Source organism: Neodiprion pinetum, chromosome 5 (assembly GCF_021155775.2).
Source record: "Neodiprion pinetum isolate iyNeoPine1 chromosome 5, iyNeoPine1.2, whole genome shotgun sequence".
NCBI classification, from domain to species: Eukaryota; Metazoa; Arthropoda; class Insecta; order Hymenoptera; family Diprionidae; genus Neodiprion; species Neodiprion pinetum.
This window is the reverse complement of record NC_060236.1, coordinates 932,048-947,412: the sequence shown is the minus strand read 5'-3', so window position 1 is coordinate 947,412 and position 15,365 is coordinate 932,048. Positions and strand designations below refer to the sequence as shown.

General features: G+C 38.1%; 2 protein-coding genes across 4 annotated transcripts in view; one reads left to right on the top strand and one right to left on the bottom strand.

The window, feature by feature from the left end:
* Positions 1 to 14,169, top strand: part of Myo61F (Myosin 61F) — a 26,523-nt gene extending 12,354 nt beyond the window's left edge. The window contains exons 1-21 of one of the 3 annotated variants that reach the window (XM_046625905.2): positions 2,626 to 2,764; positions 5,439 to 5,465; positions 7,594 to 7,804; positions 7,906 to 8,021; positions 8,576 to 8,646; positions 9,057 to 9,265; positions 9,401 to 9,583; positions 9,666 to 9,872; positions 9,952 to 10,211; positions 10,321 to 10,490; positions 10,594 to 10,748; positions 10,837 to 10,965; positions 11,076 to 11,229; positions 11,326 to 11,557; positions 11,648 to 11,878; positions 11,997 to 12,156; positions 12,236 to 12,481; positions 12,561 to 12,776; positions 12,869 to 12,969; positions 13,066 to 13,168; positions 13,247 to 14,169. In XM_046625905.2, the coding sequence (XP_046481861.1) occupies positions 5,461 to 5,465; positions 7,594 to 7,804; positions 7,906 to 8,021; positions 8,576 to 8,646; positions 9,057 to 9,265; positions 9,401 to 9,583; positions 9,666 to 9,872; positions 9,952 to 10,211; positions 10,321 to 10,490; positions 10,594 to 10,748; positions 10,837 to 10,965; positions 11,076 to 11,229; positions 11,326 to 11,557; positions 11,648 to 11,878; positions 11,997 to 12,156; positions 12,236 to 12,481; positions 12,561 to 12,776; positions 12,869 to 12,969; positions 13,066 to 13,168; positions 13,247 to 13,261 (3,174 nt within the window). In that variant the 5' untranslated portion in view covers positions 2,626 to 2,764; positions 5,439 to 5,460 and the 3' untranslated portion in view covers positions 13,262 to 14,169. Of the gene's footprint in view, positions 1 to 2,625; positions 2,765 to 2,853; positions 2,992 to 5,438; positions 5,466 to 7,593; positions 7,805 to 7,905; positions 8,022 to 8,575; positions 8,647 to 9,056; positions 9,266 to 9,400; positions 9,584 to 9,665; positions 9,873 to 9,951; positions 10,212 to 10,320; positions 10,491 to 10,593; positions 10,749 to 10,836; positions 10,966 to 11,075; positions 11,230 to 11,325; positions 11,558 to 11,647; positions 11,879 to 11,996; positions 12,157 to 12,235; positions 12,482 to 12,560; positions 12,777 to 12,868; positions 12,970 to 13,065; positions 13,169 to 13,246 lie in introns of those variants that run through there. The other 2 variants (XM_046625906.2, XM_046625907.2) reach the window with 2 other exon arrangements.
* LOC124218978 (UPF0390 protein zgc136864) lies at positions 13,419 to 15,365 on the bottom strand. The gene is made up of 2 exons (XM_046625984.2): positions 15,081 to 15,365; positions 13,419 to 14,635 (listed from the first exon to the last, which is right to left on the bottom strand). Exons 1-2 carry the CDS (start codon positions 15,193 to 15,195, stop codon positions 14,460 to 14,462), a joined length of 291 nt encoding a protein of 96 aa, XP_046481940.1. The 5' UTR covers positions 15,196 to 15,365; the 3' UTR covers positions 13,419 to 14,459.

The following is a 15,365-nucleotide window of genomic DNA, read 5'->3' as shown; positions in this document are numbered from 1 at the left end:
ATTGTACGGAACATTCGAAATTGAAAAATGTTTAATAAAAATAAAATATATTCCCTGGAATAAATCGCTGTATAATTTTAGAACGACTTTCGAGGAGTTGGTTTTTCAAAATAAGAACATGTGTTTTTTTTTTTTTTTTACTTTCTTATCATTTACCAACTGAATTTCCGAAAATCCTAACGCTGCAGATTAACAACTTTCTTCTCTTCCGCTAACTTCAACCTCGTGAAAATTTACACACACGCGTAGAATCAATTGCGTCGGGTAATTATACTCATTGTCTGCCATTCGGATCGACCTTTGATCAACTCGGGGATAAACCGTGAATGACGTGTCTGACGATCAACAAAATGACGTAAATAAGTAAAAAGTAACAAGAGTTACGACGATCTGTGTAATACAAGTATGTAACATATTAGCGAAAATAAATTTCTACTCCCGAGTTTTCCACCTCGACCATAACACAGCAATAATATTAATATTATTATCCTGTCGAAATACGTTGTTATTAATGATTTCACAATTTCCACATCGTTCGTTTCAACCTTTCAACAAAATATCGTGTATGAATATGTAATTGCGCAGATGGAATTGATTGTGCCTGCATTATGAATGCTGCCTCTTTTTTTTGTTACAACACAGTTTCTTATCCTATATCTTACTATATACGTACAATAAACCATGGAAGCAGATTTATTTATATGTATATATGTATAATATGTATAATATGTATATGTGTAACGAAATTAATATCTCGTCGTTATCAACGTCGCAAGTGAATTCGTACGATTGTTGTACACATCATTTTCGATTTAATCCGACAGCGTCTGAAATGGACGTTATACGTAGATTAGTTTTATACGTATCGTACGTATACTGGAGTGTTTTACGCAATTGTTATTTTTCCTACGTATCCTTCGAAACGTTAGTTTTTAGCCTCAAACAAAGTCTCACGAAACCGGAACTCGGTACCAAAATTTTAAAAGGTGCCTTATCCGGTTTGAATTTTTCAAACACTCTGACCGAAATATCGCGAAAACTGTACAAGTCGGGAAGCTGTTATCGGTTTCCAATAGAACTGACTTTTCGAAGGGTATAACGTAAGAAAAAAAAGGAAGGTTGAAAAACGTTTTTTTTTTAAAACCACCCCTGCGTACACACATGTCAAGTCTGTATTGTGTATGATTAATTACCGTTTCGCGTATGGAATTCGTTTGAGTCATCCTTCGATATACACATTTGTATGCATACATCATTGATTAACTTATCGGAAATTATTACAAATTATCAGTGAGGCTGGCGATCGTTGAGTTGCGACCTTATTTGTATCGCACCAATCCAATATACATAATTTCATGGCGTTTGACAATTTTCTCCAATTTTTGTAAAACAACTCTAGACAAAATTCTCTGTATATCGTACAATTTGCGAAAAGCCATTTTCTTATTTTTGTCGATTAAAAAATTAAAAGAGATTTCAGAACACTGAATTTTACCTGTCAACATATTGTTGTTAACAAACCTAAGAGAAATCACGTTGATTATTCTACAATTTTCGGGTCAGAACAATCGTACAAATGCTTGCCTGATTGTTAGAAATAGTAGCTCATTTTTTACCGTCTATTCATCGTTTTTGAAATTGTAACCGTCGGACACAAATCGGATTTTTTTCTCCTTCTTTCTTTTTTTCAACCGACTAACGAGCTCGATAAAAAAAAAATCTGTCTCATCGTTAAGCGATTTGTTATGGTAGGAATTTCATTAATGGACAAAAATTCCTTATTCCTCATTAACAGTTATCTAACGAATTTATTACTACGTATAACCGTATTCGTATTCGAATCGAAAAAAAAAAAATACTAAAAAAATTTCATAAAATCAGGTTTTCTCTTGAACTCGTATTTGTAGTTTCGTTTAGAATGAAACTCCCGTTTACCTCGAATAACTTCTTGATGATAAAAATCCTATGCAAAAGTGATTTCTTAATTCCAATTAATACGTATTAGAGCGAGACTCGAGAATGAATACAAAACAGGTAAGCAGAAAATGGAAGGCAGAAGCGTGTTCGAAGAAGTATTCAAAGAGAAGAAGAAAAGGTTTCACAGGCAAAAAGACCGAACACGAAACGTCAAGCACGCTTCGTAATGAAATTATTTGTTTAATTTTATAACAAATATTGTTTAGTTCATTGTATTAAAATGGTGGTTTTTTTTTTTCATTGTCACGCTTTCTTTACGCAAACACCTTGTATCTTGCAAAAACACCGTACGTAACGGAAGGAAATGGAAATAATTTTTGGATTCAGCAAACTCGAAAGGCATAAACATTTACCACAAAACCATCCCATCCACCTGAAAGAGAAATATTTTTTAGCACACCGGCGGACAATTATTTTCTCGCGTGACTTATCCATGAACTTACTTCTCTCTCACTTTTAAAAACCGTAACGCGGCCATATTGTGTAATAAATCATCCGGGATTCGATAAAACCGTCGACGATCGACGACGTCTGCTACCGTGAAACGCGTACAAATAAAAAAGTATCGGACATTGCATTTAATTATCTCCTCGGCGTTTTGGCGGGGGTGAGAATATCGCGGCTTATATGATGTACCAAGAACGACGACGACGACGGACGCTGGTCAGGGTGACGCGACGTCCACGACGATCGCTCTCGACGACGCCGACAGGTGTTAGTCTGATTTCGCGACTCCGGCGATTCGCTACTCGAGGCTGTTGCTGCTGCTGGTTAATTATTTATACCGGTAGATCTTGAAAATTTTACAATCTTACTTCATTTTCTCTCTTTCTTTATTTTTTTTTTTTCATATACGACAACTGTTCGCGTTTCGCCGCTATATTGAACCAGTAACGCGGAGAATTAAGAATAACCAGATAATAAGGACGATAGCAACGACAACAACAAAAACAATAATAATAATAATAATAACAATAAAACAGAAGACGTCGCTACAACGAGATTACTTCTAACGTTAATAATATATATACAATTATAATAATAATAATAATTCGGAGTCTTTTGCCCTTTCCACGTCATTCACATCCAGCTGGTGTTGCTAATTTTATTATTGTAAACTGTGAACAGAATTTGTAACAGCTGTTTTATCGAGTTTTATTGATTAATCAGTTTTCATCTGTTTTTTAAATTCTTTGTCAACGCATTGTAATACAATATTGTTTTAAGTATGAGAGGTTAATCGGTAAATGAAGACAAGAAATTTGCGGAGAGTTAGAAACGATGAATCGAGAGGCGTGCTGTGTTTATTGAAATCGCCGAGTTTCAGTAAATTCGTTTTCTGGTTATTTGTTTGTTTATTTAGTTATTTATTTTATTTTATTTTTTTTTGTATAACACGAAATCGTTAAAAATTAGGTCAGAAGAATGTGTAGTGGGTATAACAATCGATGAAGTCACGGACCGAAATCGTGTGTTTGTTATCAGTTGACTTATATCAGAGTGACACGTTGCTGACAATTATTATGTATTATCGGCGATCATCGAAGGCGATTTGACGCCCAGTTAGCAATCGGCTAGGTTCTAGAAATTTCCACGGTCCGGAATTACGTAACTCGAATATCACAATCAGATGCAATGATCCCAATCACCGATCGAGATCTCTGTTAAATAAAATACAAAAAAAGAAAAAAACGTTTTAGAAACTACCGACGTTCGCGGAGAATTCGCATGAATATTTTCGGTATCGTTGGTTGCATGTGGAGAAAATTAAAAATCGCCATTTTAAACTATGCATTATATAAACAAATCACGGATTTTATATCAGGATTTAACGAAACCAACAGGGAAGAGAGTGAAAATAAAATGTTGGCTTTTTTTTTCGCCCCTCGGATGACACTGTAAGGTGTATAAAAGTAACCGTTAAATAAGGCTGTATAATTGCAGCGTTGAGGAAACGTCGGGAAAGCGATAATTTTTAATCTATCGACGACTCCTCGAGTCGTGCGTGAAACTTGTAGATATTATGCATGTCTGTATATAGTTACGCAATTCTCGGTGATGTAAACTAGTCGTGAGAAGATATTTAATTTCCCTTTCGTTTCAACCGGTCTATAAATTATTAATTTAAAAAATTTTTTTTTTTTCAATTCAATCTATGGTTTTTTTCCTCGCATAAAAGACGATGAATATTTTCTTAATACTCTATATCGATCAATGATCGGACGTAATGCAATTTTTCGCGTTCCAATTGGAACGATGATTTTAATCGATATTGTTTCTCGTTCACGTTTATTAGGCGTGAAAATATTTTTGGGGACGATGTTTTAACAATTAGTGACGGAATTTGGCTCGATGATGATAATATACTTGTACGCATTGATAAACGATAAATGTCCGAATGATTATATCATCACTGTCCGCATTACAAAACTCCCGAGTTTCAACAACTTAATTGGAGTGATTGAAAACGATCAGTTATCGTTATCGTTTTATTACACTGGTAACTTTAACAGCCACGCCTAGAAACGAATTTCACATTTGCCCCCGACGTACCGACTACCGACGATTTTTCACACTTAGGAATGTTCATCGTTGCTTAAACGATCGATGATCTAAACACCGTTGACACATGATTAGGCCCGTCGACAATTAGATTATTTTTTGCATAAAACGAGATTAGACGCGAGAAACGTTGCCGCGAGATTAAGGAAACCAAAAGATAACGAACTTTGATAAACAGAAAAGAAATAAATTCATTTTCGATGTAATATTCGGAGAATATTACAAAAAAAAAAACGGCATCAATGATACAATTGTAGATAGAAAACCGAATTGCCTGTCAGAAAAAATTCGATAGTTTAGTCATTTCATGCGATAATGTGTGACGGGTATATCAATATATCGATAAATTAAAACATTCTTTGGAAAACAAAATTCTTTCGTAAAAATGATTCAACAATAAGAAATAAAAATAAAAATAAAAAAAAAAAAAAAAAAAAAACAGTCCTCACGTGATACCCGAATTTTCGATGTTCGAAGATTAGGAAAAATTCAATTACAGTCGATAATCTCTGGGCAATAAAAATACAATCGAACTACCGAATGTTGTAAATGTTTCGCAGTTAAAACGGAACGTGTCAATATCAATTTTTATACACACCATCTTATCACTCCGCGTTGCTATTGGCATCCAACGTCACGTATATATATACATGTATATATATATATATATATAAGGTATACGTAGAGGTAATCTCTCCAAGTTATGTACGTAAGTTACATACGAACTAAGTACACATACATACATACACACGTATATATATATATATATATATATATATATACGGTAGCGTCAAAGCGTATGTAAAAGCGACAACCGGCAGGTGTGTCGAACCGGCGGAAGACTCCGTATGAAAAAATAAAATGATGTGATAAAAATAATAAACATTTTTCATCCGCAGTCGAAACGAGGATAACGTCGAAATGAGGTGAGCGTTCCATATATATATGTATAGAAATGTTTTGTGCTTTGTCAAACGATTATGTTGAATTATTAATTTACTCTGAGGAATATAACTCGTTGATTCGTATAATAGGTGTTACAGACGCTTCGCTGTTGTAGCACAGTTTTGTTTGTTTCTTTTTTTTTTTCTCTCAAACTACGCAATATCGACTAGATTAATTGATAGTGTTATTTTTGGAGTAGAGCACCTGTATCGTTGTATTATTGAATGAAATTATAGTCATCCACTTACATATATACTCCGACAAAATGAAAGAAAATGAAAATTCCTTCCGCATGGATGGTAATATTAATTAATATCTAATTGAAAAACTGTAGAGCAAGATTGAAAAATTTCTTCTATTGATTTGCGTAGGTACACGTTTGGAAAAATAAAAATATATCGAAGGTAGCGATTAGGTGTATATGTATATATATCGTATATATCGTATATACCGGCAACTAACGTTCCGTATCTAATCTGTAGTAGAGTTTATCAGGCGAGTTTGCAAGGTCGTTAAACGCTGACTCTACCGCAATGTCCGACAATTTGTGATGATGGTATACTTTTTGAAAGGCCAAGAAATAACTGGCCCCCGATCGGTTCATTTTATACTTTTAATAATCAAGTAGGTACGGAGCGTAGTCTTGTTATTTCTCATTGAATGTCCGATTATACTTCTTTCCGGGAAAAATATTTTTACAACGTTGTTATTCGTCGTTCGCGTACACATACATACATACATACATACATACATATATATATATATATATATACGTAATCTAAAAATAAAAAGCATTGCAAATTTTCAATTTTTCTATCAACGAGTATCGACGCTGCTTTTAATAATGTAATTTCAAACACATTTCACTCGCCATACTTTGCTCAATCAATGTTCGGTTTTAAGCTGCAGAAATCCAGCGATTTCTAGGCGCAAACGAGTCGAGATAAGCAGCGATATGCAGCGGTAATCGGTCAGAATTTGAAAATATGATATCGCGATTCTCTCTGGGTTACCTTGGTGCGATAAATACGATGTAAATGATGCAAATTATGCAATTGCGATCTGAAAAAAATCTAAACAACCATACTCGCAATCGGAACGTGGTTCTCTTACACGTTGACAATGTTACGCCTGCCACAAGGATCCAATTGCAAGTGATCCGAATTCGGCCGGAACCCGATCGTTCCACTTTGGTTTCAATTCGTTACGATAGAATCGAAACCGGACGATTGTTAGCAGGCTGCGTATGAAATGAAATGAAAAATTCTTTGCTCGTTCAAGATCTTGAACGGAATTGACGGGTCGATTGCAATTCTGTTAGAATATTTCAAACAGCAATGCCTACGAATGCAACAACAAGGATGATTCTCTGGAGACACTTTATCAAGACTATTTTATGATCCCATATCTTGTTTTGCACGGTATAATATAAAATATAAAATAAACCACTGAGGTGGTTTTTCTTTCTTTGTGGCCTGATAAAGAATACAAAGAAGAAACACTTCGCTTCCTTCTACAAGAGACCAGAAACATCCGCAAAGAGCGATAAATATCCGGCACTAAGTTTTTTTTTACAGGGTGGCCACAAATATTTGGGGAAGAAAATTTCATGACCTAAAATCCCGTTTTCCCTGAAATTTTCCAAATTATTGTAAGTTACTCAAACCTAAGTCGTTGAACTTATTAATTCTATATTCGATTCAAATTCAATTCAAATTTGAGAAAAATATTATGTACAAAAAAGTTAGTTTAAGCCAATTTGTTTTCTCGACGTAAAAAACCTAATCTAGTTACGTCAAAAAAATCGTTTTTAATTCCCATGATGGAAAATTGATATTTTCAGTTCCGTCTATCACCAAATTATGAATCCCTCGACAATTCCAGAATTTCCAATTGTGTGGCCACCCTGTTTTTAGTACACCGCATTTATAACAAAGAAAGTATGACGACGAACGTTCAAAGTTTATACTTTTATTTTTTTTCCCCGAAGTAGGTAGATGTAGATCGTTTTTGGTCAGATGATTAATACTTGTTTCGAAATTTAAGTAATCCTCGAAACACCGAAAACTTAGTCACGTCGTTTATATTGTGTACGTGCATTTCTTTCAGCGAAAACAATAGCGGAGAGGAAGTCGGCGGAGTTTCGGCCCCGCCACCGATATCTAGGTCGATATCTCAAAGACCTGTAAGGACGATGGAGAGAGGACTTCACGAGCGGGACCGAGTCGGTGTCCAGGACTTTGTCCTGTTGGAGGACTTCCAAAGCGAGACAGCGTTCGTCGACAATCTGCGAAAACGGTTCAAAGAGAACCTGATTTACGTGAGTTTACTCTCTTCGTTATCGCTTGCGATAAAATAATTCATTGGTAAAATCATCGGGACGACGAGATCTAATTTGGAAATTTCGCGGGTATTTTACAGACCTACATCGGCCAGGTCCTCGTCTCGGTGAACCCGTACAAGGATTTGCCGATTTACACGCCGGAGACTATCCAGGATTATCAAAAAATCCATTTCTTCGAAGCGCCACCGCACATGTAAGAAGCGCATAAACAAAACCGCAATATCGTGTGACCGTTCCCACAATTCCCGGTGCTCGCATATACGACGATAATTTGACGTGCGAATTGGCTTGTAACGTAATTTGATAACCAGGAAATACCTGCTGCTCTTGCTATCTTCCTGGCTCTCCACAGTCACGCGATAATGGGTACATCGCATGCATGCACGTTGCTGCACATGCACCGGTAACCGAGGAACGGCGTTTCTTTGAGTGAAAGTCGAACCATGTTGAAGTTGGTGACGTTAACGTAACAACGGATCGTGGAATGAATCATTGTACGATTTCAGAAGGACTTTCAAGAAGTTGGTTTTTCAAAATGTTAACGTGTTCTATCTTTGTTGTGATCGATTAGCTGGATTTCAGACATTTCCAAGCTTGCGAAGAGTAACGATTTTTCCCGAACATCCATCGTAGGTTCAGTAACGTTACCAACTTCGTCCTCGTTACAAAGTCGAGCCAATCACGCGACGTATTACGACAGACCGGGATACGGTGCTATTTGAAACACCTGTGTTTTCATATTTGCAGATTCGCCCTAGCGGATACAGCTTACCAATCACTGACCGAGGAAAACCGAGAGCAATGTATCCTCATCTCAGGTTGGATAATATAACGTCATGGATTAGATTTCAATCGCTGGAATCACACGTCGCGGTAGATTAACCGTAATCGGTCACTCTGGGCGAATTTCACCCCAAACATTTTTCAAAGTCCTCGTAGAGTCCCTTGGTCGTAGCAATGGCAACCTCTTGGTGCCATTCTTCGTGCAAAATGAAGGTCTTGTTTCGACATTTGTGGCACTTTGCCGGTGTTTTGCAATATTTAAACAATCCATTTTGGTTAGGAAAACCGGGAGAGCTTGTTTGCGATCCTTAAACGATACCTAGATATTTTTTGAAAAATTTTTAAAACCCACTTCCGAAGCAAAATATTACGTCTGGGGTGAAATTTACCTCGTGTGACCGATTAGGGTTTAAACGACAGCGCTAAACGTCGTGAAAAATTTCAGGAGAATCCGGCTCCGGAAAAACCGAGGCGTCGAAAAAAATCCTGCAATTTATCGCCGCCGCAACCGGACACAAACAACAAGTCGAGGGAGTAAAGGACAAGCTTCTCGGCAGCAATCCCGTCCTCGAAGCATTCGGCAATGCGAAAACAAACCGCAACGACAATTCGTCCAGGTTCGGAAAGTACATGGACATCCAGTTCAACTACCAGGTTCGTCGCTGTTCCCAACGATATGTTCCTTTTTTTGTTTTTACACACCGTCAGTTACTGGTCAACGACCATGTCCCAATGTTCCCAACGATCGCACTGTTTCCGGTATTCACGTTCGCTCTTTTTCATCACCAGGGTGACCCGATCGGTGGTAACATACTGAATTACCTCCTCGAAAAGTCGAGAGTGGTCCATCAGTCGAGCGGAGAGCGAAATTTTCACATATTTTATCAGCTACTCGCCGGAGCCGATGAGGATACGCTCCAGAAACTGTTCCTTAAGCGCAACTTCGACACCTATTACTACCTCAGCAGCGGCGTAAGTGCGGTTTTCCGTTTTTCTGACGTCACTGTCATTGTTACCGTCATTTTCACCGACCAGTTGCTCCTCACCGTTTCAGGCAAAAGGACACGTCGAATCCATCAATGATTCCGCCCAGTTCCGAGAGGTGACGAACGCGATGAATACCATAGAACTTGACCAGGTCGAACAGGACTCCATATTTCAAATCGTGGCCTCCGTTCTCCACATGGGAAACGTTGGTTTCACCGAGACCGAGGGCGTCGCTGAAATATTGAAACCAGCCTCGGTCGAAGCTGTATCTTCGGTAACGTCATCGAATGTTCACACTCTCCCGATCGGACGCTTTGAATGTCTCTCGATAATAACGACCCTTTGCTCTTCAGTTGCTGGGCTGCGATGCCGTCCAACTTGCGAAGGCTTTCACCAGTCGCACTATCGAAGCTCGAGGCGACGTCGTCTGTTCACCTCTCAACAGAGAATTGGCAATCTACGCCCGCGATGCTCTGGCCAAGGCCGTCTATGATCGATTGTTCACCTGGCTGGTCAAGAGGCTGAACAAATCCCTCCATTCGCAGGACAGTCGGCGCAACGTTGTTATGGGAATCCTGGATATATACGGATTCGAAATTTTCCAGAAAAACAGGTGAGTCTTTGAGAAATCGGTCCATTTTTACCTTGCACGTGCAAATCATCAAGTTTATTTAACGTTTCCGTGAGACTGATTAACGAACATTTTTCCCGCATTTCTGTAGCTTCGAGCAATTCTGCATAAACTTCTGCAATGAAAAATTGCAGCAACTTTTCATTCGTCTGACACTGAAATCGGAACAAGAGGAGTACCTTAAGGAGGGTATTGAGTGGGAGCCCGTTAAGTACTTCAACAACAAAGTAATCTGTGATTTGATAGAAGAGAAGCACAAGGGTGGGTATTCTTAGCGAGTAGTTACGGATCGGAGGTCCGTCGATTGGTTGTGCAGTCAAAATTTCACAAGTAATATTCAATTTTTCTTTGCGAATGCGCGCAGGTATCATTGCCCTGCTCGACGAGGAATGTCTCCGACCTGGCGAACCGACGGATTTGAGCTTCCTTGAAAAATTACACACTCATCTGTCCAACCACGAGCACTACATAAGTCACATGAAATCCGACATACAAACGCAAAAAATAATGGGACGCGACGTGAGTGATTTTGTGCAATACTCTGTGCCAAAGTATCGAGTGGATCGAAAGTTGGTACAATGCCTGTAACGCCTTGTTCGATTTATAGGAATTCAGATTGGTCCATTACGCTGGAGAAGTAACGTACAACGTAAATACCTTCCTTGAAAAGAATAACGACCTGCTGTTCAGGGATCTTCGCGAAGTTATGTCTCACACTACCAATCCAATAACCAAGGTATTGTTCGAAGGTTCACCTAAGCCTCTTCGTAATCCGATACTCGACTGGTTTAATGGAACCCGGTTGAAACATACGACTTGTTGAACCGTACAATCTTTATGTCCCAGGTTATATTTGACGTGGAAGATTTGTCGAGTAAGAAACGTCCGGAAACTGCGATAACCCAATTTAGAAACAGTTTGAATAATCTGATGGAAATACTTCTGGGGAAAGAGCCCTCCTACATCCGTTGCATCAAACCAAATGACTTCAAGTTGGCTGGTGAGTCTTACAGTGACATATTTAGTTAAGATTTTCGGTTCTCTTCTTCTAACGTCGAAAAGTACTGACCAAGGCTTTCGTGAATGTCTCTTTCAGGTCAATTCAACGAGAAGATAGTACTACACCAGGTCAAGTATCTCGGCTTGATGGAGAACTTGAGAGTTAGGAGAGCCGGATTCGCCTACAGAAGACCATACGAACAATTTTTGCAACGTTACAAGGCACTCTGCCCTGAAACCTGGCCCAGGTATCACGGTGCAGCAAAAGACGGGGTACAAACTCTAGTCTGCCATCTTGGGTACGAGAATGACGAATACAGGATGGGCAAGTGAGTAAAAAGTTGAAAGTCAGGAATACCGAGTGATCACAAGGATACATAACGGGCGTGAACAATCGTTTGGATTTTTTTTCTTTTTAGCACGAAGCTGTTCATCAGATCACCCAAGACTCTGTTTGAAACCGAAGATGCTTTCCAAGAGAAGAAACACGATATTGCTGCCATCATTCAAAGCAGATGGAAGGGTAGAAAGCAAAGGAGGATATACCTCGAAATGCGAGATGCCTCTATCGTTTTGGAGAAATACGTTCGAAGGTGGCTCGCGAAAAGGGAAGCGGAACAGAGGCGAAAGGCTGTCATCACTATTCGAAGGTCCGTTTCCCTTAAAAAAAAACGAAAGGATACAAACGATAGAGTTACATTATTATCTACAGCTGATAAGTGCTGTGAGAAACCATGTTTCAAACTCCAATCTTAATATGTTCATTAGGTTCATCAAAGGTTTCATTACTCGAAATGGACCGCCAAATGAAGAAAATATGGCATTCATTGAACTGGGAAAAGCACAATGGCTCCGAAGACTCGCTGCTAATCTTCCGGAAAGTCTTTTGGATACTTCTTGGCCTGCATGCCCGCTCGCTTGTCAGGAGGTAAGTATTCTGAATAATACAACGACTGCGATTCAATTTTTTGGAGCATAACGTAATTTCAATATATGTTGAAACTTAGGCTTCAGATTTACTGCATCCAATGCACAGAAGGTGGAAGGCTCGAAATTACAGATTGGCCTTATCGCCAGAAGACAAGGCGCACTTTGAGCTCAAGATTCTTGCGGAAACCTTGTTCAAGGACAAGAAGAAGTCGTACGCAAAGAGCGTTGGACCACGATTCCAGGAGGATCGACTCGGCGAAGAGTTCAATGCTCTGAGACAAACATTTACGACCAACATTCTTCCCAGCGATGAAACTATAAAGGTGATATTTCAGCTGGTTAGGTCGATACCTCTTGTAATTTGTAAATTTGTATGCTCAAATTTATTTTCAATTTCTGCAGTATGCAACTCCGGTGGTGAAATACGACCGTCACGGATACAAGCCTCGCGACAGAGTCCTCATACTTACTCACAAAGCAGTTTACATTCTGGATACGATAAAGACCTTCAAATTGAAACATCGACTACCCTATCAATCGATCAGCGGTTTGGTCGTCACCGGAGAATCTGATAGTTTACTGATTGTCAGAATACCGCCAGAACTGAAAAAGGACAAGGTATATAGAGATTATAACGAGCACGGTCTATTTACGAACACTTATACGATAGCCTTAGCAACAAAATTACACAAACCGATGTACAATTTTAGGGTGATTTGATCCTGGAATTGCCCCACATAATCGAAGCCCTGACTAAAGCGATCGACATAACAAAGAATCCTAAAATCCTTAGCATCGTCAACGAGGAATTGTAAGTATATTTTTTCAGTGAAAATTGAGCGAAGGATCCTGCAACAATTTCTGGCAACCAGTAACGGTTACTTAAATATCGAATATACCGTTTCAGACTTTCCCACAAACTAGTCAGTGGCAAGGAAGGTACAATAGAATTCAGAACAGGAAATACTCCGGCGATAAGCAAGAACAGAGAAAGTGGACATCTCTTAGTTGTGAGTGCCGTTTGAATATTGGCATTGAGTTTAACTCGTAGCTTGTCATTTCATTTTTATTAATCTTTTTTTCTCCAGGTCGCATCACCATAAGAGCACAAGCAAAAAACGATGAGAAGCCACGAACATGGGCCGATGATTATCATATGTACTTACAATTAGAAGAAAGATGATACAGATGCTTACGAGCAGTAAAACCAAAAGCCTGCAGCTAGAGCGCATCAGCTAATGTGATTTTTTATTAAAACGAAAACCAGAGTATTACGTATGAACTATAGAGAGCATATAATATATATATTGTTAAGAGACGCGCTTGGCGCGGAATCATAATAGGCGCGGGAAAAACTTGTATGATAGTCATGTAAAAACATTTGAACGATACTTGATATAGTTTTTATAAATTCAGATTCTAGAGTTGATAACAGAAAAAAATAAAATTAAAGATACATACATATATACAAAAGTATATATATATGATTTCAACAGCATAATCAAAATTTCATACGCATACCAAAATGTAGGAACAATTTTCGATAAGTTCACGCTACTGTTATCGAACTGAGGAATGAAATAATAATTTTACGTGAAAATTGTTGAATTCATTCCGATTGTATTTACCGTCATTGCATTTAATAGTTTTTTTTTGTTTTCTTGTGTAGCACGATTTTTTTCGTTTTTCATTTTCTGTGTGTTCCTCTGTAGCGTTTCAGCTTACACACGATTGCCATATTCTTTAATATTATTTAAACTACAGTGCCATCGACTGTATCCAGTGCTACATTTTACTATTGTAACACCACTTTAATATTATTCTTATTACTAGTATTACGATTACTGTTAATATTGGAAAGAAAGAATTGACTGCGAAATATCAAAAAATGCATATATATGTATGTTATGAAATATCAACTATTTATATACAGGTTCTTTATCTTTCTTTTTACAACAGACATCGACAAATTGAAATGAAAAAAAAAAAAGAAATGTACGTTGCGTAGAACGTGACGTGCAAAAAGCAACTGCCAGTAAATATGAAAATTATATTATACAACTACATATTAATATAATAATATAACAATAATTATACCGTGGGACATGTTATGAATAAAGAGTTATTACTTCGACAAGTAAAAAAATCGATACTTTTAAAAATAAGTCTCAATGCAGCTACAGCGGAGATTTTTCCATTGAATTGAATGACACGATTTTACGACCTCTCAATGAAATTGCGTACACCATTTTTATTTCAAGTAAATTGTCCATGATTAAAGAAAGAGTGAATTATTTACTGTTATTTTTTCTGTCCGCTTGACGACGAAGCCGGTTCTTTCTTTGTCAGAGATTGTTTACCTCCGAGTGCTCTTTGCCTCAACTCTTGTTCCATCGCTTTGTTCACCGTTTTCGATATGATTTTCTTCAGTTTATTCTGTTCCTCGAATTTAGCTTTCTTTGGACGTACCGGCGCATCTTAATTTGTAAACAAATATCATCGATTAGGTTGTACATGGCTGAGGTAAAATTGATAGTGACTGTTATACGTAGCGAGGAGCTATTCACTCTTGAGTATATTAGCTTCCTCCTACCTTATTTGACAACTTACTGTGCCTTATCTATCCAAAGACTCGTTGGTACTCACCGGTACTCGTGGGTACTCCCCGATATTCACCGACAAATCTTTGGATAAATAGGCAGTAAGAAGCGAGTACACCCAAGAGTGTTCTACAATAGCCCCTCGATCGATAGGCAAGACAATTGTCTCTTTTGGGATTTAGAAAACTTAACGCATGAGGATTCGGATAATTGTCATCGATAAATAGTACCGAGCACTTCAATAATTACTAATTACATTCAAGTCAAGCGCGTTCGTACATAAATACGTAAAACGTTTACAGATTCGTCGTTATAGCCTTACTTCCTCTGCGCTGTATCGGTCGACCTTTGTTATTGTTATTATTCTTGTTACCGCCGCCCTTTGGCTTAGCGGAAGCTGGCAGTTTTGCTTTAACCTTCAACTTTCCTTGAGCCATTTTATTCGGTTAAAGATTTGTTGTTGATCAGTCTCTAATGTCAAACTGTGTTTCAAACACGAGGACTCGACAGATTTTGAGGTTAACCTCAATCTCTTGGTCACGGAGATAGAAAAAATAGGGGATACCCGGTCTGTGATTATGTTACCTTCGTTCGCGGAAGATCCAAC

Bases quoted from the DNA above. Each gene is read 5' to 3' on its own strand.
- LOC124218978 (XM_046625984.2), bottom strand. From the start codon at position 15,195: ATGGCTCAAGGAAAGTTGAAGGTTAAAGCAAAACTGCCAGCTTCCGCT. The intron at 14,636-15,080 runs GTAAGGCTATAA...TTACAAATTAAG, and splicing joins ACCGATACAGCGCAGAGGAA to ATGCGCCGGTACGTCCAAAG.